The 27,013-nt window shown below is 32.6% G+C and overlaps 1 protein-coding gene across 7 annotated transcripts in view; it reads right to left on the bottom strand.

Annotated features, from left to right (window-relative positions):
* WDSUB1 (WD repeat, sterile alpha motif and U-box domain containing 1) overlaps nucleotides 1-27,013 on the bottom strand; it is a 73,136-nt gene that overhangs the window by 36,320 nt on the left and 9,803 nt on the right. For 6 of the 7 annotated variants that reach the window (XM_031960632.1, XM_031960634.1, XM_031960633.1 and 3 more), the window contains 6 exons: nucleotides 19,349-19,441; nucleotides 9,407-9,500; nucleotides 7,471-7,504; nucleotides 1,639-1,679; nucleotides 1,434-1,540; nucleotides 611-790 (listed from right to left, as the gene is read on the bottom strand). In XM_031960632.1, the coding sequence (XP_031816492.1) occupies nucleotides 611-790; nucleotides 1,434-1,540; nucleotides 1,639-1,679; nucleotides 7,471-7,504; nucleotides 9,407-9,500; nucleotides 19,349-19,441 (549 nt within the window). The remainder of the gene's footprint in view (nucleotides 1-610; nucleotides 791-1,433; nucleotides 1,541-1,638; nucleotides 1,680-7,470; nucleotides 7,505-9,406; nucleotides 9,501-19,348; nucleotides 19,442-27,013) is intronic. The other variant, XM_031960631.1, reaches the window with a different exon arrangement.

Here is a 27,013-nt window from a genome sequence, read left to right as displayed (position 1 = left end):
AGTAGGTAATTGAACTGTGCTTGAGTAAAAAAAGAGATATGAACATTAGGTAAATCTCACAGTTTTGATTTTTCTTGCTTCAATAGACTATTCTTCCAAGATCACAAAAGCCAATTACCTTACAGATGTGTGCTATTGATCATTAGCATCCATTAGTGGAAAAACAATTCAAAACATATGTAGTGCAGATGGCAGATACTTATATGATGCGACATAATGTAGTCAAGGCTAAAAGTCCCCAAGTAACGAGAATTTTTCCAGTTTGGCCTAGCTAGCTAATCCTGACTAGAGAGGAAAGAGAGTCCTTACTATAGTAAATCTATTTTTGCTTTTCATATATAGACTCATTAAATTGTTTTTTTTCCATTGACATGCCAACTACACTGCTCAGGCGTTGTACCATAATTACTTTTAATTATTTTTTCTCATTTTTAGTTAGTTAATTGTGTTATTACAAATTTTAATATGTAAACAACAAACAATTTTTTGTATAAATACACAAATATATATGTTAGCACATCTAGAGAAAATCTGAATTGAATACAACTTTCCAGAAAGTACTTATATGTAATCTTTCCTTATGTAAAACTATCTCTTTTATTAATCTTACCAATTTTTAAGTCATCAGTCAGACTTTCTTTCGTAAGACTCAACAGTTCTTTTCCATCAATGTTATTCATCTTGAAAATACTAACAAGGTCTTTTAAACCTTGTGCACAAAGCCACAATGAAACTTCTTCCTCTGACCAATCTTCAATAAATTGCTTTGGTTCATTTCCTGGCCTAACTGCTTGAGAAATCAAGAAGAAAAAAGCAAATAAAATACATATCATTTAAAATCCTTAAAATTTTAAAATTTGTCTTACAAAATTATTTGGATTTCCTTAATTTTTCATTCCATTCTTTTATATCCTTTCAGAAGATTCAAAATGAAATTATTTCCCCTTGTATCTTTTATTTCATTTGACACATGCTTTTTCTCTTCTATTTTAAGACTGAACAAATGTGTTCTATTTGCCCTGTTGTTTTGCATCAGTGGGGTGATCTGCATATCTGACAAAAAAAGGAGCCAGTAAGTTAACTCCTGCTGCCTAAAGTAGCCAAAATGAAGTTAAAAAAATAGATTATTTCTATATTCTCAGTAAATTGTTTGTTCTTAAAAGGAGAAGTTTATAAAAATTTCAGAAATAGAGACTGTGAGAATATACTTAAACAAACACACATACAGACACTAGAGGCTCAGTCCTACAGTTTTAATATACTTTAGTTATTAGCCCATACCTCTCTGAAAGGATTTAAAAAATTATAATAAATCTGTATTTCATGCTTTATGTTAAGGAAAGCAATTTGAACAACTTGTCACAAGATTTACTGTTTTCCCAAATTAAATGATGAAAAGGGTGAGCTAGGTTACAGATAATATCTCTACGAACCTTGACAATGTGATTTCAGCTCAAATTGCCAGATGTTCACTGTTTTGTCCATTGACCCAGTAGCAAGTAAAAGAATATTGGGTGCAAAGGCACAGGTTGTAACATACCTAGGAAAGAATAAAAACTAGGAAATTTAATATTCTATATTTTCTAAATAAAAAATTTTCTTGATTAATATTTATAAAAAGTGATAACAAGGTCATACCTGGTATGTTGAGTCAAAGTGTGAAGTATACTCCCAGTATTCTGAAAAATGGGGAAGGAGGGGAGGAGAAAGTCTTTTGTTTGTATAAGCAAGAAGAAATTGGTTATTTTTTTTCTGAATTTAAGTTAATTGCACATATATTGCATCTGTGTTCTATATGCCTGTCATTAATTAGTAATAATTAATGAAAAAAGAAATAATAAGCCCCAATAATAAAATTTGTCAACTGTCTGTATATTCTTTCAGAACCAACATTTCTAAGGCATCTAGCTGGCAAAGTGGATAGAGCAATGGAAGTGGAGTCAGGAACCCCTAAATTAAAATTTGGCCCCTGGTACTTAATAGCTGTGACACCCTGGGAAAGTCACTTAATCTCTGTTTGCTTCAGTTTCTTCATTTGTAAAATGAGGATAATAATATCACCTAATACTTTGGGCAGTTGTATGGATTAAATGAGATAATAATTGCAAAGCACCTAAAACAGTGCCTGGTACATAGTAAACCCTATATAAATGTTACCTAATCTCATCATTATCTTCATCATCTTTATCATTTCTGTTTATTGACTATCATGACTAATCTGAAACTTTTATTTTATGGCTCCTTATCTCCTTAATTTTAGTGATTTGCACCTTCATTTGAAGTGACATTCACAGCAATGTCAACATGAGTTTAAGGCTATAAGCTAATGTGATAATATAGACCAGATTTAAACTCATTTCTCTCCTGATCCCAAGTATAGCACTCTTTCTACTATACCACAAAATATTTAGGAAAATATAAAACAAGGAAAGACAACTGAAAATGTATTCAACAAGTGGTCACATAAGAATGACAAATTCCATAATTAGAAAAGGCTGGTAATGAAAGTTAAGAACAAAGATGGTGGTGGTGGTGGTGGTATATGCTGGGCCAGAGCTAAGAGGAATATTAAAGGACAGAATCAATACTTCTAATGGATGAGACAATGATGAAAAATGGCACTATTAACTTCCTATTTTGATTCTAGTTTTTTATACCAAGGAGAATGACTTTCAGACTAAGAAAAAAGGTAATAAAACTAATCACCAAGGACCTGAAACACATAAGTGAAAAGATGGCAAGAGAACAACTAGTTGGATCACTGATCTCTGACTAGTACTTGTATTAGACAAATTCCAACTTCTCTGAGCCTCAGTTTCCTCATCTGTAAAGTGCGGATAATAATATACAATTTCCTTCCCACTGGATTACTGTAAGAACATTTTGTAAACCTTAAAATGTTATGTAAATTTAAGTTACTATCATTACTATAGTCTCAGATAATATCAAATATGTGGGTTACAACAGTCCTGAATGTGGCCCAAAACAGATTAAAATGTAATTGGGAAATATATAACAAAATTAATAAAAAATAGGATGAAATAGATGTTCATATGAGGTTTTCTAAGTCAACATATATCTATTGGGACTAATATATTTGGTTTAGTGGCTGTTATTTCTATTTGGGTTTGACACCATTGATCTAAGAGATAGGCAATAATTGTCTGAAAGACGTTTGTAGTAAAAATAGAAAAGAGAGAAAGGAATAGAAAGATGTAATAGAGACAGAATCATTAGAACTTACCAATTAAATAGGTGAAAAATGAGAAATAGGGAAGAGTTAAGTTTGATTCTAAGGTTGTGAGCACAGAAAGGGAAATATGGTGACATCAAAAGAAATGGGTTTAGGAAAAAAAGACAGGTTTTTCAGAAAAGAGTTGAATTTTTGGCATGCTGAATCTGAGATAATCTTGGCCAGGTAAGATATTCGATAAGCAACTGGAACTGCTAAACTGAAACTAGGAGATGAGGTCATTCTGGGAATCAACTAAGATTTGTAATTGAAGAAATAGAAATGAATGAGTTCCAGAATCTCAAAGAAGAAATAAACCTAAGAAAATCGCCAAAGACAATTCCAGCAGGTACAACCACATAGAAGAGACAGGATAAATAGTTAATAAAGAGGAAGAGAAAATGTGGCCAGAGAAATAAATCAAAAACCATGAAAATACAGTATTATAAAAAAAACAAGGGTAAATGGAATGTCATCAACAAGAGCATAACCAACAGTGTTAAATATTGAAGAAAGAACAAAGATGATGGTGTCTGAAAAAAAGCCATTAGACTTGATATTAAATACCTGCATTAATAGTTTTGGATATAAGTTTCAATATAGTCATAGTGAAGGAAGACAGATTAAAAGCAGCTATGTATTAATCAAGTCATTAATGAAAAGTGGATACAGGCTGCACAATACATATTCTTTTTAGAAGTTAAGCAGTAAAGGACAGGAAGAGAAAAATAGAACTGCTTGAAGGAGAAATCCAGGTCAATGGGAGTTTTTTTTTTTTTTTTTTAATTAACTTGGAAGACCTTAACATTGTCAGTCTATAAATGAGGGGGAAAGTCAGTTCTAGAAAGCACCAGATTTAGAAGGTATCAGAGAAAGGAGCTAGTTTGCAATCAATGAAAAGACAAGAAATAGGTACAAGGGAAAAGGTATTCAGTTTACTTGGACAAAAAGAAAACAGTTTAACCATGAGAAATTTGAAGAAAGGAAAAGAGAACATGTGAGGTCATAGCATGGTTTTTAAAGTAAAAGGGAGGATGTGAGGGAGTTTGCATTGTGATTTCGCCACTATTTTTGGAATGTTCTCAAATTCATTACTATCTCCATAAAGCTTACAATTTAAGCTCACTTTAGTATTTTTCCATTCTTATTTGAACCACAAATTACACACCTAAGAACAGCCCTGTTAAAAGATTAATTTTCTCTGTGATCAACATAATTTAAAGTTGATTGCAGTCCTTTTCTTCTCGTAATACAAAATCTCTATCTTATTCCTTTTGTATCAGCCACTATGATGCACAGTGGCATACATATAATCAATAAATATTTCCTGAATGAACCAATCTCATTGTTAAAAAAAAAAAACAAAAAACTAATGATTATGGGGGGAAATGGATGGAGGGAAAACCTGATATGGTAGATAGAATATTAGACTTCCTGTCAGGAAATCTGAATTTAAATCCCATTAACTTAAGTGACAAGGCTGGACTTGACAATATTTCAGCAACTTTTCTGTTCTAAAACTATGATCTTGACATTTATTTTTTTAAACCTTCATTTTCATGAAGTTATGCTTTCTGATTCAAGGTATATAAAATCCTTTTGGCTTCCTGAATGAAGCCCCACACTTAAAATCCCATCTTTCCAATTTAATCTTGCTTCTTGTTATTAGCAAATAGGGAATGAAGGTCCAGTTATACTAGATTACTCATCCACGAGTTTCAGTTAATTATATGATTCAAAGAAAATTAAGATTTGGAATGGTTATATCTGAGCATTAGCTTTATAATTCAGCAAACATATAAACACAAGGAATAATAATAGAGATAATTTCACATTTGTATGAAACAAAGTGGTTTCTATTATTTGAAGGTACATGATCTCTTTATCACTGTCTATGGTTTAGATCACCTCTATCTCAATGCTCTAAAATGTTTAAGTTACTCTTTAGATTGCAGCTCCTTAAATCTATGTTTTCCTATGGTACTTTGAGATATTTATCATAGAGTTATAGCCAGAAAAGATCTTAAGGATAATCTAGACCAGGGGTTCTCAAACTATGGCCAGCGGGCCAGATGCAGCAGCTGAGGACGATTATCCCCCTCACCCAGGGGTATGAAGTTTCTTTATTTAAAGGCCCACAAAACAAAGTTTTTGTTTTTACTATAGTCCGGCCCTCCAACAGTCTGAGGGACAGAGAACTGGCCCCCTATTTAAAAAGTTTGAGGACCCCTGATCCAGACCATCTATGTCTTATTTTACAATCTTGAGTCCCTAAAAGGTAAAGTGATTTCCCAAGGTCACACAGTTATTAAGAAGCAAAACTCATTACCCAGGTCTTCTGAATTATATAATCCAGTGTTCTATTCAGACTATTAATTTTTAAAATCCTACATTAAAAATATTTAAAATAATGACCCTAAACAATTATATTGCATGTAAAGACAAGAGGCCAAGTGCCACCTCTGGAGTCAGAAGGACCCAAGTTCAAACCCAGTCCCAGACTGGGTAATTTTTTATTTTTATTTTTACTTTTTTATTAGGATGACCCTGGGCAAGTTACTTAACGCTGTTTACCTCAGTTCCCCATCTATAAAATGAACAGGAGAAGGACTAGTAAACCACTTCAGTGTCTTTGCCAACCCCAAATTGAGTCAGGAAGAATTGGACATGACTGAAACAATTAAACAACAACAAAGACAAGTTCTGTTTTGATGTTTTACCCTGGTATAGAGGTTCTCAAAGGTTAGGTCAGTGAAATACAAACTCTGTTGGGTTGTGCCACTAAAAAGACTTTAAGTATAAGTCTAGAAATAGCTTATGCAAATCAAAATATATTTGTGCATCTGCTATGTGCTAAGAGACTGTGAAAATGTGGGGATGCAAAGACAAAAGTGAAAATGTTTACACCCTGGAGGACCTTACAATTCATAAAGGAGAAGCAACATGTACATACAGGTTATTATTATAATCATTCCTATTATTGTCATAAATATATTCACAGAACAAATATAAGACAATTTTTAGGGTAAGGCACAAGTAACTGAATACAAAAGGAAGCAGTTGAGCCAGGAAGAAAACAAGGGAGTCTAAAAGGTGAAGTTGAAAGATATCTTGTTATAAAGCAGCAATTTGGTCTACTTCAGCAAAAGGTTTTCTGTAATAAATATTAAGCACTATAGGATCTTATATTCTCTACATCTTTCAGTTGACTGTGAAATGGAAAAGATGTGATCAATTGATAACTACAGCTTGTAAATGTTTTCTTGATCCCTATTAATACCCTCATTGAAGATGCCATCAATTGATGCACTGGTGATTCTCAAATGATGTAGCAAAGACAGAATAGACACAAAGGTGTTTTCACTGGTGTTTTCTTTTTAGGTACTAAGATTTAAATTTTTTTCCCTTGGCAACTCCTCATCACTAAGATAATAGCTCTTGCAACTATATCACCTTTAGTGACTTCTATGTATACCTCTTTCAACAGAGCTGCTTCCCCCTTCCCCCCTCCCACTTTGTTCACTTTAGTGTTGTGTCTACCCTGTGCTAAGTTAATCAGGGATAGTGATATTAAGGTCCAAGTGTTGTGGTGGCACCTGCTTCCATGGAGAAAACAATTTGTTCAAATCTCTTTTGCAAATCTTTTTCATTTTTAAAAAATAGTTCTTTCAATTCTTAATTGAGTGCCCTTTGAAAGATTTTACATATTTACATTAGATATGAGTTTCTTTAGACTGGTTTTGTCCTCTTCTGCTTCTATCCCCTTTATGAGACTATATTGCTCATAATCATCAACAATCCTTCTTCATGAAATTTTACAAATGACTATATTCTAACCTGGTATTGCCTTTGGCAACAACCTCTCTCTGGTTAGCAAGCCAGATATTTGCTGACTAGGGTGTTTACTGTACTCTTTGGTATTCTTGTGGTAATTAATTAACACTAGTTAAACTTATGGCAACTAATTTGCAATGCTTAAATGCTGAGCAGAGGAATTTCACAGCAACTCATGAATATGGTCTACTAAGCCTGGTAAAGGCTTATGCCAAAAAAAGAAATATTCAAATTGGTGAAATTACAGATTTTGTAAAGTTTGAAGCAGGAAAGCACTTGAGAACACACACTAAGGCAGAAAAAAATTTATCATCTTATTTATCTTTTAGATAAATCAAGTTGAATGGATAGCATTTTTAAAAATCAAGACACATGAACCAGTATTAGATGATAAAAATACTTACGGATTCATATACAATCACAGATTTATCCACAGATCTTTTAAAAAGGGGAAAAGAAAAAGCAGTAAATATCTTCATGAATAGGGATAATTTTAAATTTACTTAAATTGTATTTTAAACATTATCAATTTAATAAAGAAAATAAAGAAGTTAAACAAATACATATCTTTTAAATAAAAAAATATAATATAAATAATAAAAATATATAACTGAATATAGGTAATAATACCAAATTATTCTAATGGTATATACATGTTTATACATAATCAACTTTTTAAAAATAAAATTACTCAACAAAATGAAAAATAATCTTATTAAAAATTAATGTGTGTTAATTACAAATTGCCAAATCTATAATCAGAATAGAATAGACATTTGTAATGCCAAAAATTTTTTCCAGCTCTTGAATAGTAACATCACAAAATACAAAAACATTTATTGCTTGGTGGGCCACATGTGATTGTGAATAATTCTGCATTTTGATTTTGTTCCTCTTTCTAAATATTTAATTCTAAATTTGGTCTGTGTTCAAATGGACTACTCTTAATGGAATAAAAAACCATAAAGGGTAAAAAGTCTCTTATGAAAGAAATTGTATATATTAAAGGGAAGCATAAATACTGTAATTTTTTTCACTTTAAAAAAAGCATATCAAAATTTATACCATTTCTAGTACAGGTTCATAGCAGGTAAAACAAATTATCTAAAACAAAAACTGTTACCAACATGTCCTGTAGTAATAATGATGTTATTTTACCTACTTTACAATAGGTATAGTAGTTCAAAGGCCAAACAAATTATGGTATGTGAATCTAATGGAATACAACTGTGCCATAAGAAATAACAAGAGAGACAATTTCAGTTAAACATGAGAAGACTTGGAAGAATTTATACAGAATGAAATCAGGAGAACTCATAGAACAATTTATAAAAATAACAACACAAAGAAAAACTATGAAAAGAGATCTAAGAACTGATAAATGTAATGAACCCAATGATTTAAAAATGGTACTTATTGTCTAAGAGAGGTGATGAACTGTCAACTCCCAATTCTAACCCTAACTCCAAGCCAGGAGGAATTTAGGGTTAGGCTTATTTCTTTTGTTTGATTAGATAGATTTGTTGCAAGAGTTTTGCTTTTCTTTCTCTCAAGTTTCTTAGAGATCAAAAGAAAAGAAGTGGATTAGCTCTAGAGTTAACAAAATTTTTAAAAGAAAAAGTAAAGAGGTTATTAAAAATTCAATGGATGATAAGTCAGTAAAAAACAGAAACAAAGCAAGAAAGACAGCTTTGACAATAACTTGTTAAATTGTTGTATATGTGGAGGAAGGAGCAAATTGTTTATGGTGCAGATTTATAACTCTGCAGTCGTGAAATTTTGCTGAGTCCCCTGCAAATTTATGTCTTATTAATCTTAACTAAGCTTTCTTCCCTGCAAGTTATTCCTTTTATACTTCCTTAAGTGATTCAGTATCCCAACTGCCACATTAACTTTTCCAAGTTTTTTTATCCCTGTGCAAACCTCATGTAGCTTCTCCTGCAACCTTCTCAACTGAGAACTTGCCTCATGTTTCATTGAAAAAAATTGAAGCTCTTTCTAGAGAGCTCCCTCTTATATCACTTTCTCATCTCACATCATAGGAAAGACAGACAAGGAGAAATTACAGCACCATGATGGATAGGCTACCATTTCAATCTAAAGAAAACAAAACAAAACCAAAAAACCAATAAGTGAGAGTACTTCGGAGAACAAGGTTCATTAATTTCACATAGTACAAATTTTAAATGTGAGTCTATTTCATTATACAAGTAATAACTTCTTTATGTTAAGTTATTTTCTAAGAGGACAGCCTTTGAACTTGAAAACTGAATTAATTTTATTATACTGCCACTCTTCCCTAACTCAAAATATAATTAAATCACAAATTAAAGAGCTTACCCTGAAACTAACATCTGACCATCATAAGAAAAAGCACAAGACAGAACTGGAGCAGAGTGTCCACTCAGTGTACATTTATACTTCAATTCAAAACCTGCAATTAAGATAGTAAGAAAAATGGTAAAATACTGAGAGCAAAAAACTTTAAAAGATTCTGATTAGCTTTTACTTAGCACAAATCTCATTGTTTAACTATACACATATCTATTTGTCTTAAATACATAAAATAAAACTATATGTGAATATTCTAAATTATAATTTTGTAAATGGGGGAAAAGTACACATTTTTACTAATTTTTCTGAATTAAAACTAGGTAGCCACACAACAACTTGAATTGATTTCTCTAACACACAACTGCCCCATTTCAACAAACTTTCTGCCTGTTATTAATATAATACTTTAAATCTTTAAATGAGATGATGAAAAACAGGTCATAAATGATATGAAAAAGTAAATAAATGTTCAGAAAACTACTTCTAAAAGTTTTTCTTCTTTTTTAAGTTGAAATTTCACTTTGCAATATAAAGTTTATTTGCAACTGACTCAAAGACAAAATAATCTTGAATGGAAATAAGTATTTAAAACTGTTCATAAATTGGTATTACTTAATAATCCTTTATTATTTCACTATTAAAGATTTGGATTTAGTCTGTTTTTTATTTATCAACGAAGATTACAATCTGTCCATGACTGTGTCACAAGTTAACATAATTCATATACATATTCATAGCAATGCATTTTAAGAAAGTAGCAAAATCAAGAAACAAACTGGTTGCCCATGAAGAGAAAAATAAGTGATCCTTAAGAGTAATTCACAAAACTGTGACTAAATTACTGATATCCAGGTATAAGCACTATTAGATCAAAGAAAGAGGAAAAGGGCCCATATGTACAAACATATTTATCAAGGCTCTTTTTGTAGTGTGGAAGAAATGAAAACCAAAGGAATGCTCATCTACTGGATAATGGATGAACAAGACACAGTATATGAATATGATAGAATGTGTTGTAAGAAATGAAGGTGATGGTTTCAGAGAAACTTGGGAACACTATTATGAAATAATGATGCAAAGCAAAGTGAGTAGAATCTGGAGAACAATTTATACAATAACAATAATATTGTAAAGATGAACAACTCTGAAAGATAAATGAATTCTGGAATTCTCAATAAACAATGAGCAATCACAATTCCAGGGGATTCATAATGAAGTATGCTTCCTATCTCTGATGTTTTTTGAGCTTTCTCAGCTGGTGTTTTGAGATGGAGGAAGAAGTGGAATGAGAGGAAGACAATGTAAACCTAAAACTAAAATCGAATTGAATTTAAATAAAAAAACTTAAAAAAGAAAAGAAAAATGCTGAATAAATTATGGTATATGAATATAATAAATGTAACTAAAAATTGTAAGTTAAGAAATGTTGACCATGTATATATGAATGTAATGGAATATTATTGTTCTCTAAGAAACAATTAGCAGAATAATTTTAGAAAGGCCTGGAGAGACTTGAATGAACTGATGCAAAATGAAGTGAGTAGAACTAAATTGTATACTAAATTGTATATAGACAACATTGTATACAGCAACAAGGTTATGCAAAGATCAATTCTGATCATTCTGAAGTAGCTCTTTTCAACAATGAGGTGATTCAGGCCAATTCAACAGTTATGATGGAAAGAGCCATCTGCATCCAGAGAGAGAGGTCTGTAGGGACTGAATGTGGATTACAATATAGTATTTCCACCTTTTTTGTTGTTGTTTGCTTGCTTTTTTTTTCTTCTTTTTTTTTTCCCTTTTTGATTTGATTTTTCTTGTACAGCATGATAAATGTAGAAATATGTTTAGAAGAATTGTACGTTTAACCTATAATGGATTACTTACTGTTTAGGGAAGAGGATTCAGGGAAAGGAAGGGAGAAAAATTTGGAACACAAGATTTTACAAGGGTGAATGTTGAAAACTATATTTGAATGTTAATTTTAAAAGTAAAAAGCTATTATAAAATTTTTTTAAGAAAAAAGAAATGATGATCTTGAGAAATTCAGAGAAATGTGGGAAAATTTGTATGAACGTATGCAATGTGAAATAAATAGGAATATACAGAACAATTACAGAAACATAAACAAATAAGTGCAAACAGCTAAGAAAAGCCAATCTTGGCTCTGAAAATGAAATGCTGAAAACACTTTCCTCTTCTCTGATCATAAGTAGGGAACTACATATTTATAATGTTGCAATATCAATGGGGCCATTATTTTAGTTGTTTTTACTTAATTGTTTCTCTCATAATTATTTTTCTATGTTCAGAGGAGGCAAAGGAAGCTATATCAAGAAGTGAATGGACTGAAGGAAAAAAACTCACTCCAAAATCATCAACAAAATTTTAAAGAAAATTAAAAAGGAAAAAAAAGAAAAGTACCAAACGTCTTATTTCAAATATTTTCTATTTTTAAAGAAAATTTAAAAACTCATAAATAAAATAATCACAACTTTATTCTATAAATATAATTTTATGAAAAATCTATTTAAATTAGGAATAAAAGCTTAATTTCAATTTACTATTGTGTTGATTTTTAACATACTGGTGTGGTATATCAGCTATCCCTATTGTCAACAGCTCCTGTGAACCAACTGAAGAAAACTGCTCTTCATCCTTACCTTGACTTCCAAAGATTCCATTACTCACTTTTATCCCAGCCCACTGCCCCTCAACTAATTACACTCTCCTCCTTTCCCCAAGTTGATAATTTTGGTAAACCAACTCAACTCTATCTTATATTTTAGTCTGGAATTTCTTACCCCCTTATTCTATTTTTCCTTGCCAAGTTTCAGACTTAAACCAAGTTTCAGACTTGAATTACTTAGTTGCCTTCATTTCTACACAAATTGCTGAATAAAGCTAAAGAAACTTATATAATTGTGCTGAATAAGTCAACTTAAAAATTGTCATATAAATTCTACTGGGTTCCTTCCTAATTAATTCACTATTGCACTCACTACAGAAGCTTTTAATAACTTTTCCTCTCTCTTTAAATCCCTCATATCTCATCTTTCTAACATTCCTAGCTAAGAACCTTGCCTCATATTTCATAGCAAAACTTGACATTTGCTGAAAGCATCCTCTTGTTCTATCTTTTCATCTAACATCACTCAGATGTTTTCTGCTATTATCTTATTCACTTATTTCATATGAAGACATGTTCCCTTTTCTTGCCAAGGCAAATCCCTCTACATGTACAAGTGATCCCACTTTAGCCCTTCTTCTCTACCAGTTAGTAGTACTCTTGATCATTTTAACTCTCACTTATTTTCAATTTCTGTTTATAGACTGCTACTCACTGCCTACAAACATGCCCAATGACATTCCAATCTTCAAATAACCCACTGGGCACACCTATCCCCATTAGCTATTATTCCATAAGTCTCCTCCTTTCTGTGGCTAAACACCTGGAGAGGGCTATCTACAGCTGTTACTTACACGGCCTTTTCTTTTCTTGCTCATCTTAATTCCTGACAGGGTAGCTTCTGTTTTTACCATTCAATTCAAAATGCTCTCTCCAAAGTGAGGATGATCTCTTAATTGCCAGAGGTAATGGTCTTTTCTGAATTCTTGCCCTTCCAGACCTCTCCCCAGCTTCTGCCCCATGGGTCACTTTCTCCTCTAGGGCTTCATGTAACTGCTCTCTCCCGGTGCTCGCTTGCGTCGCTGCTCCTTCTCTGTTTCCTTCAGGTCGTGTCACCCACTGTGGGAGTCCTCTAAGGATCTGTGCTGGGCCTTCTTTTTTTCTCTCTCTTAACTATTTCACTTGGGGATCTCACCAGGGGCTGTTATCTTCTCTAAGATAATGATTCTCAGCCCTAGTTATCCAATCCTAACTTTCTCTTCTGACATCCAGATTCACATTTCCAAATGCTCCTTAGACATATTGAACTATATGTCCCATATTTATCTTAAACTCGTGATTTTCAAAACTTCATTTATGATCTTTCCTCCCAACCTCTCCTCTTCCTAAGTTTCTTATTACTGTGTAAAGGGCACCACCACATTCCTAGGTCACAGGTTTGCAACTTAGATGTTATCCTTAATGCCTTATTTCCCCCCCCCCCCCCCCCCCCCCCCCCGCTCTAATAACCAATGTGTGGCATGTTGTTTCTCCCTCCTAATATCTCTTACTTGACATTTAAAGCCTTTCAAAAACACTAGCCTCCATTCACAACTTATATTCTTTGTAAAGACAGTCCAACTCCTGACTCTAGGCATTTTCATTGCCTGTCCTCCATCACTGAAATATTTTCCCTCCTAATTTCTATCTTCTAGCTTCATTGGCTTCTTGGAATTCCATCTAAAATACAACCTTATATAAAATGCTTTTTGCAATCCTCTTTAACACTTATACCTCCTTTGATGGATTACCTTCAGGTTATCCTGTATAGATCTTGGTTGTGCATAGTTGTTTTGATATTGTCTCTCTCATTAGAATGAGCAATTCAACAGCAGGGATGGTCTTGTATGTCTTTTTATGTGCCCAGCACTTAGCACAGCACATAGTAGATACTTAATAAATACTTGTTAACTAAAATGCTCAGACCAGAAGACTCCCAATCATTAAATATAAAATTACATATATTATCTATCGTTATGTAGCTAAAACCAATTTATAATGAACAGTCCTTTTTTCCATTAAAATCTATGAATATCATCCAGAAGAACAAAGATCTAGAAGTGGAACAGACTTCAAAAGCCATCTGGTCCAAATCCCACAGATAAATAAACTAAGACTCATAGGGGTTAAATGATTTTCAAAAAGCCACACAGTTAGTCAAAGACACCATTTGCAGTATCTGCTACTGTTTGTCACTCTATTCTTTACCCTTCAAATTAAGCCTTAGTAAGTTTATTACTGAAATTTGTCATACTGGTTTACTACTACTTTACCTTTATAGCAGTCCACAGTTACATCAAAAGATTTTAAGTACTCTGATATTACAATCATAATCAATTTTTCTACCTTTCCTCTTCCTGATTTATTCCCTTTTGGAGTATTCTGGTATGTTCTATTCTCTGCATACAGTGACTTTGCTCTGCTACTTACTCTGTGACTTTGAAGAAGTCACCTCACTTTTTTTTGGTCTTAGTTTGGAGGTTTTACAAATATGTAATTGTCTCACTGGAGTGAGAATCAACAAGAAATAGGGATCAATTAAATATGGAGAGGATAAAGTTGAGAATGTCTCCAAGTCTGCAAACTTGGTTTAATGGAAGAATAGTGATGACACATAGGAACAGGAAGTTTTCAAAAGAAATGAAAACTAACAACCATATGAAGGAATGTTCTAAATCACTCATAATATGAGAAATACATATTAAAAACCCAAGATTCTATATAATATCCAGTAAGACAATAAATGATGAAATTGATAATCTTTGAGAGAGCTTTGGGAGAAGAGGCATATTACTGCACTGTTGGCAAAACTCTAAATTGGTCTGATTCCTAAAAAACAATTTGGAACTATACATAAGAAGTCAACAAACTGTTTGTATCCTTTGATCTAGCAATACCAGTGTCAGGCATGTGGTATCAAAAGGTCAAGATAAAAGGAAAGCAGACATATGTACAAAAATATTTAGATCAGGACTTTTTGTGTACCAAATAACTGAAAATAGACTGGGGAATGGCCAGACAAATTGTGGTATATGAATATAATGTAATGTTACTCATCAGAAGACTAAAATGAAAAATTCAGAGAAACATTTTTATGAACTGATACATAATGTGAAAGAGCACAACCAGAAGAAAATTTATGCAAAGACCACAATAATACACAAAAATAAAACACAACTTGAAAGACTTCAGAACTCCAAATTTCAGTAAACTAGCCTAAGATTTTCATTATCAATTAGAAAATCATGAAGAAAAGAGGCTACACAAGTGGTCTGTATGTGTACAGCAACAAGTAAATTGAAATCACATATTAAGGGCAGGCTTTGATGAAAGGAATACTGTGAGTTAAGTACTAAATTCACTACAAAAGGAAGAATCTCATGGGGCACAAGAATACAATCACAAGGATATGGGTAGAATGATATATCTGGATGAAATGAATCTCAAAACAGGTGAATTAGAACTTGCTTGCTGAATGATGGTAGGTTGAGAATAGAGTAAGGAGCATGAAATATACCTTTTCCTCTTCCTGTCCAAAGTGCTGGGGATGGGAAGGGTGAAGAAGGGTAGGAATGAATGTATATCCCTGTAGAGGGCCAGAACTCTGGAGAAGTATACTTGAAACAAGGTATTAACTCAATGGAATTGATGATAACTTGATAAGTTCTTTAGTTCACATATATACTTAGTCCTTAGTATGGTGATGTAATGGTTCTTTAGTTCACACATAATCAGTGTGTTGTAAAAATGTAATTGTAATAGGGTATTTAAGGGCTGAGAAAGAATGTCCCTTTTTCAATCTATCTTTGACCAGCCTTGTGGTGGTTGTCCTGCCTTCATCACTTCTCCATTAAGATCAAGGACTCAGGCTGATCCTGAAGTCCTCCAGAAAGCTAGCCCAAACATTACATATTCCATACTGGAAAGGATAGCAAAGGATACAATATTCTCTCGGAGAAGTTAGGTTTTATGTATTGCAAGAATATGGGAACAACATGATAAGAACAGGTATAGCCCTAGTTGTCAATCATTTAAAAAACATAAAAGTTTCTACTATATGCCAGGTACTATGCTAAGCACTGAGAATATAAATTAAGGTAAATGACAGTCTTGCCTTAAGAGCAGGGCTTCTTAAACTTTTTCCACTTGTGACTTTCTTTTTGCCCAAGAAATTTTTACGTTATCCTGGGCACACAGGCATATAAAATAAAAAAAAATTACTGATAATAAATAAATCATAAAGAAATTTATTTCAAAATGATTCTTTGGTCTACGTTTAATTTTACCGTTTATTAAAGATGAAAGCAAATTTACATACTAATTAGATGGATGTGCTTGTTTATTTTTACATAAAGAATAAAATCTTGGCAGAATATTTGTTATTGCAGGATGCTGAGCATTCAGAAACCTTTTAATGTTGCCAAATTTTTCCCAACCCCCACATTCAGTAAAAGGACCCCATCTGGGATCATGATCCACAATTTAAGAAGATTTGCTCTAGAAGGAACTCATGTGGGGAAGAAAACATGCAAAGAAGTATGTACAAATAAGGGAAAGACAAGATAAATCAGAAATAATCGACAAAGAGAAGTCACTAGAATTAAGAGGGATTAGGAAAGGCTTCTTGTAAAAAGTAGGATTTTAGCTGAGATGCAAAGATAGCCAGATTAAACAAGTAGAGATGAGGAGGCAAAATGTTTCTGGAAATGAAAGACAATGAAAATGCTTGAAGTTGGGAGACAGAGTATCTTGTTCAAGGAACAACAAGGAGGTAGGTGTCATTGGGTCAGAGAATATGTGAGGTAGAAGTGAGGGAATGTTACAAAGGGTTTTGTGAATTTTATATTTGATCCTTGCCATAGCAGGCAGAGTTTATCGAGTGATGGGGGAGAAGTAAGAAGGGGAGACTTAGATCTGTGCTTTAGGAAGATCACTTTAATAAATGAGTGAAGGATGGAATGGAGTGGGGAGAAACTTGCATCAGGAAGAAAATCAGTAGACTATTGCAATAGTCTAGGTGTGAAGTGATGATGGCCTTTACCAGGGTGCTAGTGTCAGTGGAAGAAGTAAGAAGATGAATGATTTTGCAAAGGTAAAAATCAAGACGTAGGCAACAGACTGAATATCAGAATTAAGAGTGAGGGCTGAAGGATGATACCTATCCTTGTGAGCCTGGGAGAATAGTGGTGCCCTCTATAATAAGGAAGTTAGGAAGAGAAAATGGCTGGTGGTAAGAATGGGGAGGGAAGATAATGAGTTCAGTTTTGGACATAATGAGCTTAAGAGTTTGAGATTGCTATGGACAGCTAGAGATGTGAATGTGGAAGCTGTAAGTCTAGAGATGTGAACAGAAAGGTTAGGGCCCAAAAAGAACCGAGGAGTAGAAAAACTGGAGATCATAATCTGGATGAAGAACAGGGATTGAGGTTGCAAGGCAGAGAAGGGTAGAATGACAATAGACTGTGATCACAAAAGGGAATTTTAGAGTTCATGAAATGGTGCATTTGTGAGTGATGGCAAGATGAACAGCTTTGGGTGTGACTGAGAAGTAGGCCACATGAAGAGTAAGATGAGGAACTGTGAGATTAGGGTGTTTGAGGGAACATTACTATGTATGTTGAAATTTCTGACTATGATGGCAGGGATTGAAAAAAAAAAACAAAGTAAAGCAGATACCAAATTTATAGAGGAAGAAAGGGAAGTCTCCTAGAGATCTACACGCAACAGCTACCAGGATTTTGACTGGGTAATAGATGTAAATTGTAAGGACTCAAAAGGAAGGGTGGTGGTTAGTGGGGAACTTGGAGGTGGCAGTCGTGTTGGGAGTGAAGGAAAAGGGTTAAGTAAGGAATATTTCAATATCCCCACCTCAACTAGTGAGTAGGAAGGAAAGAGCCAATGCTGAAACGAGTAGCTAATATCTAGCTCCTTCAGAGCCAGAAGAAGAAAGGAATAAGAAAGGAAAAGATTTAAGATGTAAATTTACTGTTTTTGGAACAGGTAGTATGAAGCAAATAGTTGAAGGCATGAGTATCTTTGAAGCAAAACACTGAAAGGTGTGGAGAGAGTGAGTTGAGGTGTATGGAATAAGAGATTAGGCAACTGGGGATAAAGAATGAAGTTTGAATGATGAAAGCTGGGATTCAGAATCACCAAAATGGGAAGGGCATGACCAGGAAGGAGTTTGTTAATCACTCAAGCGTAAGTTCATTGTCCATAGTGATTTGGCCTTAGTCTGGAGTTCTCCTGGGGTCTTAAACTGTTTAGTAGAAAGGAACAATGAAAAGGTAGGATAGAGTGGGACAAGTATGCAAAAAGCTGAGGATAACATGGATGAGTATAGGCCCTTAGTAAAACCCTTGATTACCACACACTTGGACTTTTATAGTAGCTTCAGTAAGTTTTCCTGCCTCCAATCTCTGCCTTCGCTGATTTAGCTTTCAAAACATCTGAAGAGTAATTTTCATTGTACAAACCAACTCCAGAAATTCTATATTGCCTTCCAAAGTTCAAACTCCTTTTCCAGGAATTCAAAGCATTATACAGCCTGTCACTACTACTTTTTCTATCCTCTCATATTATACACTTCTTAGCGCTCTAAGTCATCTAGGACTCACTAATATACTGTTTTCTTGCCAATTTGCTATGACTACTAGAATGTAGTCTTTCCATTATTTATTTGTTGAATTTCTATCTATCCTTTAAAGCTCAATATAAAGCTAAATGAAGCTTTCAAACAACAAATATTTATTAAAGTATTCACTATATGCCTGGCATTGTGCTACATGCTAGGGACACAAAGACAAGAAAGGGAAAAAAAGAGTCCCTGCCTTTGAAAACCTTATATCATATCTGGAAAGATAACATATACATATAGGAGTATATAGAAAATAAACATTCATATGAGGATATGAGAAATAAATACATAAAAGATAACTGGGAAGACACATGAGATCTCTGATACTCTCAGGAAAAAGCTTTCCCTTTAAAACTCACTTATTTGTTTTGCAGCTCTCTAGTGAAATTATCATTTCATATGTATTCTAATTATCTGTGGTTTATCTTATCCCCCGATTACGTTGTAATTTTCATAAAAGTAAGAACAATATTTTATCTAATTTTCTTGCCTCATTCAAGATCTACCATACTCTCTTTGGTGTGAATGATCTTATTTTGGTAACAAACATTAAGTAAAAACAATTTTAGGATCAATTTTAGGCATCCTGACTAGTTTTTTGAAAAACATCATTATCTGCATATGACTCTAGATGTATACATACCTAAGAAATCTGTAAGTGAAGTAACCCAGAGTTTTATCTGGCAATCTTGACCACATGATGCCATTCGGAAAAACTGGGGGCCATGTTCACCATCTGGTAAAATTAAATATTTTAAATGAATCAAAATTAATGAAGCAGATTAAATTCAAGAAAACAGGTTTTTTCATACCGATATTTAATAACATCTCTATTAAAGCATTTCTCTTAAGTAGTATTTATTTACCCTGTTTTCTAATATCACTAAAAGATGATTTATGGAGTCTATTGTTATCTTTTTGTAGACCCTAAAAATGACCAATCACATTCTTGCAATGATATAACTTCAAGTCTCGCCTACAAGTGATACAATATCTGTGTATTTGCACTTGTATAGTAAGGAAGGAGAGATATTAAACAGCAAGAAAAAGAAAAGAGAAAAGATTGAACCTGGACTGGGAAGACTTGGACTGAATAGAGAATGATAAGACTTGTTATCATATTACCTTGTTAGGAACAGGTAAGAATGGGATCGATGATGCAGGTAAAAGAGTTTTTTACTTTTAATAAGGAACAGAAATAAATCTCTTATAACAAGAAAGTGAAAGGACACTAAAGATTTTTAAGGAATAAAAAAATTGAAATACTTCTCATGTCAGTTGTCCTCAATCATCTTAATTAAGTAAAAGGACATAGGGATATATGGTTGTGACTGATTGTTTAATTGTTTAAAAAGAGTGAGTTTTGATACAATCACCATGGGGAATGATTTAGGGAATTGAAAAAGTGTTGGCTAAATGTGATTATGTACCTAAATTTGAAAAGGATAAGACTCATTTCAATTTCATTACTATATCTCAAGGATGAGGATTTTAAAGTCAGAAATATAAGATGGTTAAGAGAGCAATAGATTCTAAGTTTGAAGCTAGTGAAGTATTAATGGGAAGACTATGAAGTCAATTTAGAGCCTGAAGATAATAGAATCAAGAATGGGAGAGAGTAGAAAAGGAATAAGCCAGATATTTTGATAAAATGAAGATGATCTTATTTTTTTAATTACTCCTTTTTATTCCATACTAAAAATAATTCCTTGTAAAAGGCATTTTTAAAATCTGTTTACAAAAGCCTTGATTCATAACTAAGCTATTTTTAAAAATATTTATATTTGGTCAAAACTGTAACTATTGGGGCTATCTCAAACTTTTTTCTATAAATTCCCAAATCCATTTACCTATCTCCCACTCTTAGATGTATAAACAAGCCTACTTTGTTAAGATAGAGGCTAAACATAAAATTCTTTCATATTCTCCTTTCCAACTCTCTTATTTTTTTCTCTGTAACTATTGTTCTTTTCTTGTTGCCAAAAAAAGAAGTGTCTTCTTTTTATAAATTTGTCTCCATTTGTGAGAAATCAAGTTCTTACTCCTTTTTTTTTTAATCTCCTCCTTCTTTGACAGGTACAGTCTCTACTTCCTTTTTTCCTTTTCTTCTTTTTCTCTTTCACTTCAAACATAGTTATTATTCCTCCACTCTGAGAATCTTCATTTGAACCTGCTATCTCCTCTAGCTGCCAAATTTCTTAAATTCAATTACCACAACATCGCCATTTCCTCACTCCTTGATTTGCTCTTACCTTGAGTGTGATTTTGGGATAACTACTCTCCCATAACACAACCACAACACAAAATCACCAAATCTAGTGACCTATTTCTATTCCTGGGGAGCAGCTTTACTGACGATTCCTTTCTTCAGTGTCCATGGCTCTACATTCTCCTACTTTTTGTTCATTTCTTTCCTTCTATATGCAGTTAAATCTTAAATTTCTAGTCTTTTTCCCAAACTTTAGCGCTACTCATATCCCAAAAAGATCTTAAAGAAGGGAAAGGGACCAGTATGTGTAAGAACGTTTGTGGCAGCCCTCTTTGTAGTGGCCAGAAACTGGAAGCTGAATGGATGTCCCTCAATTGAAGAATGGCCAAATAAATTGTGGTACATGAATGTTATGGAATATTATTTTTCTGTAAGAAATGACCAGCAGGATGATTTCAGAAAGGCCTGGAGAGACTTACATGAACTGATGCTGAGTGAAATGAGCAGGGCCAGGAGATCATTATGTACTTCAACAACAATACTATATGATGATCAATTCTGATGGACATGGCTATCTTCAACAATGAAATGAAACAAATCAGTTCCAATAGAGCAGTAATGAACTGAACCAGCTACACCCAATGAAAGAACTCTGGGAAATGAGTACGAACCACTACATAGAATTCCCAATCCCTCTATTTTTGTCCACCTGCATTTTTGATTTCCTTCACAGGTTAATTGTATATTATTTCAAAGTCCGATTCTTTTTGTGCAGCAAAATAACTGTATGGACATGTACACATATATTGTATTTAACATATACTTTAACATATTTAACATGTATTGGTCTACCTGCCATCTGGGGGAAAGGGTGGGGAGAAGGAAGGGAAAAATTGGAACAAAAGATTTTGCAACTGTCAATGCTGAAAAATTACCCATGCATATATCTTGTAAATAAAAAACTATAATTAAAAAAAAAATTTAGCCCCAGAAAACACATTTATATACTTTCACTGTGTTAATTATCCATTGCATCTGTCACATTTTTCTCTTTCATTATTTAATCTCTTACTTGAACTGTTTCAAGTAAGTCCTCTTTGCCAGTAAATGAGCCTTTTTTGCATGAGTGTCTCACTATCATATCCCATATATCATTAAAGATGGTAATAAGTTATAGATATATTATCTAAAGATATCCTGAACTTCAAAATATGAGATATGTAGTATAGCTACTATTATTTTCACATTATAGATATAGAAACTCAGGCTTAGAAGTGTTAAGTGATTTGCGGTCACACAGTTAGCCAGTATCAAAGGCATGTCAAAATCAGTGCTCATGCTTTTTCAATTTTAACACTATGCTAAATGGGCACATAGCAGTCATTGCATTAAAAAAATTCTTTGAAAATCTGTTATAAATTATTGCTTTAATGTCCATTGCTACCATCATTTAATACTATTATAAAAGCCAAGATCAGAGGGCCAAACTGCATACTAGTGAAACCATCACTTTCTTTACAACACAACCCTGCTTTAAAAACTCTAAAAGGCTTTTCAGGGCTTATAAGACAAAGTCCAAACTAATTCCCTCTAATTAGATTTCAAAGTTTTCTGCTATCTGGCCTTAACTACCCATAATTTAATCTTCTATCTCCAAGAACCATAAAGTTGAGAATTCTCATAAACCACAGCATACTAACCAAACCAGTCTACTTTTTGTCCTCAAACATTCTATATATATTCTCACTTTCATGTTTTTGTTTTTGTTTTTTTTTTTCTCATGTAGTTTTCCCTATCTGAAATGGCTTCTTACATACACTTTCCCAAAGCCAATATCAGAGCAGCCATTTATAAACATTTATTGAATTTCTTAAAAAATAAATTCCCTTTGAATTAATGAAAAAAATTGCAAATGAAGGTGGCCTAGCTGTACTAGATCTAAAAGTACATTATAAAACTGGTTATCAAAACCATTTGGTACTAGCTAAGAAACAAAGTAGTTGATCAGTGGAATAGATTATAGTAATCCAGTGTTTGATAAATCCAAAGACTCAGCTTCTGGGATTTTGTCACTATTTGAGAAAAACTGCTGGGAAAATTAGGAAATAGTACGACAGAAACTAGGCATTGACTAACACCTAACTCCCTATACCAAGATAAGGTAAAAATGGGTTCATGATTTAGACATAAAGAGTGATAGTGTAAGCAAATTAGAAGAATAAAGGATAATCTACCTCTCAGTTATATGGAGAAGGAAAGAATTTGTGGCCAAAGAAGAACTAGAGTACATTATGAAATGCAAAATGGATAATTTTAATTATATTAAATTTAAAAGTTTTTGTACAGGCAAAACTAATGAAGACAAGATTAGAAGGGAAACAGAAAACAGAGAAAAACTTTACATCCAAGGGTTTTGATAAAAGCCTCATTTCTAAAATATATAGAGAACTAACTCAAATTTATAAAAATACAAGCCATTCTCCAATTGACAAATGGTCAAGGGATATGAACAGACAATTTTCAGATGAACAAATTAAAACCATTTCTAGTCATACGAAAAAATGCTCTAAATCATTATTGATTAGAGAAATGCAAGTTAAGACAACTCTGAGGTATCAATACTCATTTCTCAGATTGGCTGACAGGAAAGATAATGACAAATATTGAAGGGGATGTTGGAAAACTGGGACACTAATACATTGTTTTTGTTTTTTAATTAAAGCTTTTTATTTGCAAAACATATGCATGGATAATTTTTCAGCACTGACCCTTGCAAAACTTTCTGTTCCAAATTTTTCCCTCCTTCCCCTCTATCCTCTTCCCTAGATGGCAGGTAGTCCAATACATGTTAACTATATTAAAATATATGTTAAATCCAATATATGTATCCATATTTATACAGTTATCTTGCTGCACAAGAAAAATCAGATCTAAAAAAAAAACTGAGAAGGAAAACAAAATGCAAGCAAACATCAACAGAAAGCATGAAAATGCTATCCACACTCAATTCCCACAGGCCTTTCTCTGGTATATATGACTTTCTTCATCAATGAACAATTGGAATTGTTTGAATCTTCTTATTGTTGAAGAGAGCCATGTCCATCAGAACTGATCATCGTATAGTCTTGTTAATGCCATGCATAATGATCTGGTTCTGCTCAGAGCCAAGAGAACATTGTACACAGCAACAAAATTATATGATGATCAACTCTGATGGACTTGGCTCTTTTCGACATTGAGGTGATTCAGGTCAATTCCAATAGACTTGTGGTGGAGAGAGCCATCTACATCTAAAGAGAGGACTGTGGGGACTGAATGTGGATCATAACATAGTTTTTCACCTTTCTTATTGTTATTTGCTTGCTTTTTATTTTCTTCCTCAATTTTTTTCCTTTTTGATCTGATTTTTCTTGTGCAGCATGACAAATGTGGAATTACGTATAGAAGAATTGCAGTTATTTAATCTATATTGGATTACTTGCTGTTTAGGGGAAGGAGGAAAGAAAGGAAGGGAGAAAAATTTGGAACACAAGGTTTTGCAAGGGTGAATATTAAAAACTATCTTTGCATATTTTTTGAAAATAAAAAACAATTTTTTTAAAAAAAGAAAACTATCTTTGTATATATTTTGAAATAAAAAGCTATTACTTAAAAAAGAAAAGAAAAAGAAAGAAAATAAGAAATCAAAAAAAGCAAAATACTTGTGAACTGCAAAAATAAATTTCCTTTTACATATAAAATTAAATGTTTTTTTTTAATTATCATATTGTTTGGAAATAAAATATAATATTTCTTAAATATAACTCCCTGGAATGCAAATGAATGTCAATTATTCAATGGAAGGCTTTTGTAATTTATTTAAAGTTATATATGAATATAAACGTGTTAGATAGTCTAAGCACTTATAATATTTGAAGCATAATAACAAAGTCACACTGTGAACATTTTATTAAGACAGAAGAGTTAGGAAGTTGTGTGGTTTTCCAACATTCTCCCAGTTTTGCTCTTCCTAGCTTTCTTATTCCATGCTATTAATGGACAATAAAATACTTTATAACATTAATACAAATCAAGAAAGGCAAAGCTATGGGAAAGAGGTAGAAATGAAGTGTTCAATTTCTTAATTAAATAAGGAAGTTAAAAGCACGATTTGTTAGGGATAATCCAGCTGTAATATGGATAATCTCCCCTTGAAGATAATCACAAATTGACCATAAGAAGGTATAATGGCTTAGTTTAAATACATTGGGCTTTTTATCTATAGGTCTTGGATAAAATGCAGTTATGCCTTTGTAACTGATTCTTATTAAATAAATCATAATCAAGAAGCGACTTTAACCTGTGCAAATAGAAACATTCACTTAATAGAATTAATTCATTTATTGAGATTAGATTATTCAATCAATTAGTTAGTGAATGAATGATAAACCTGCACAGAGAAATTTTAGAATTTAAGACCCTTTGCCCTTTGAGGATGATGTCACAGAAGCAACTATCATGAAATGTTATAAAAATACACTTTTCAAGAAAAGATACTGAACTGAAGATATGGTGGGCTAATTTGGCTTAATGCACTATATTTTTTTTAGTGGATATTTGAAAAACATGTCAACAAACAAGTTCTTTATAACAGAACATAAAAGTGGTTAGCATCCAGAAAAATGTAACTTTTCATTTTTATCCTTGTGACAAGTTTGACATTGAATATTTATGTATATGGTAGAACTATAGTCAATCTTTAAGAGATTTTTTATAGCATAGTCTTTTGAATTTATATACAATTAAAAAATACAAAACAATACACAACAACCATTTTCACCTTCAATTACAGTAGGAGCTAGAAAAAACAATAATGATATGAATATGGAAAACAAAAGGTCAAACTCTCAAGGATAAAAATTTTTAAAAGGTTAGGAGGAAAAGAGAATTTATCACTAGCAGATATCAAATAAAGTAGTTATCAGTAAGATGAGTTGGTATTGGTTAAAAAATAGAGAGGTCAATAAGTGGAACAGATTAGGTACCAAAACCCAGAAGCAAAAATAGCTTAGGACTCAATAAACGCAACCACTCTAATTAATGGGAGTAAAGATTTGCTATTTGATAAAAAAAACTGCTGGTAGAACTGGAAACCAATTTGCAAAAATTAGGCATAGTATCAGATATGAAAATAAACTTCAAATGAAAACAACTTAGATTTAAAAGGTGCTATCATAAGCAAACTTGAAGAGGAAAGAAGATATTTTTCAAATCTAAAGATAAAGAGTTCATGATTAAACATTAAATACAAATTATTACATTAGATAAAACAGCCAATTTTGATCATGTAAAATTTAAATATTTTTGAAAAACAAATCTAATTGGATAAAATTAGAAGACAAACAAATTAACTGGAAAATAATCTTTGAAGTGAGTCTCTAACAAAGATTCCATTTCCAAGATACATAAGGAACAGATTAAAATTTATAAGAGCCTAATTTCCTAATTAATAGATGGTTTAAGTATTATGAACATGCAGTTTTCAAAGGAGGAAATTCAAACTATCAACAGCCTTATGAAAAAAATTCTCTAAATCACTAATTATTAAAAATTTAAATTAATACAACTCTGAGATTGCACCTCAAACCCACCAAATTGACAAAGAGGACAATGAAGGAAAATGACAAATATTGGTAAGATTACTAGAAAATAGGCACACTATTTTTGTAGTAACGCTAGACACTGTTACTAGTATTGCTGAACTGGTCCAATCACTCTACCAAGATTTACCCAACTGTGCACATTCCTTGACCTATACCACAAAGTGATCAAAGAAAAAAAAAAAAGGACCTGTATTTACAAAATTATTTATAGCAATTTTTTCCAAATGGATACTAAGGGGATACTCTTCAGTCAGAGAATCCTGAAATGCTTTCTTCCGCAACTTTGCCCAGTGACTTCTTTGGTTTCCTTTAAAATTCCAATTAAAGTTCCATCTTTTACAAGAAGCCTTTCCCAATTCCTCTTAATTCTAGGGCCTTACCTTCTGTTAATTATTTTGTATTTATTCTGTATCCTGCTTGATTTCTATATATTTATTTGCATGCTGTGTTCTCCACT

The sequence above is a fragment of the Sarcophilus harrisii genome, chromosome 3, assembly GCF_902635505.1.
Source record: "Sarcophilus harrisii chromosome 3, mSarHar1.11, whole genome shotgun sequence".
In the NCBI taxonomy this organism is placed as follows: domain Eukaryota; kingdom Metazoa; phylum Chordata; class Mammalia; order Dasyuromorphia; family Dasyuridae; genus Sarcophilus; species Sarcophilus harrisii.
The sequence above is the reverse complement of the archived record's forward strand: the minus strand, read 5'-3'. Positions and strand labels throughout refer to the sequence as shown.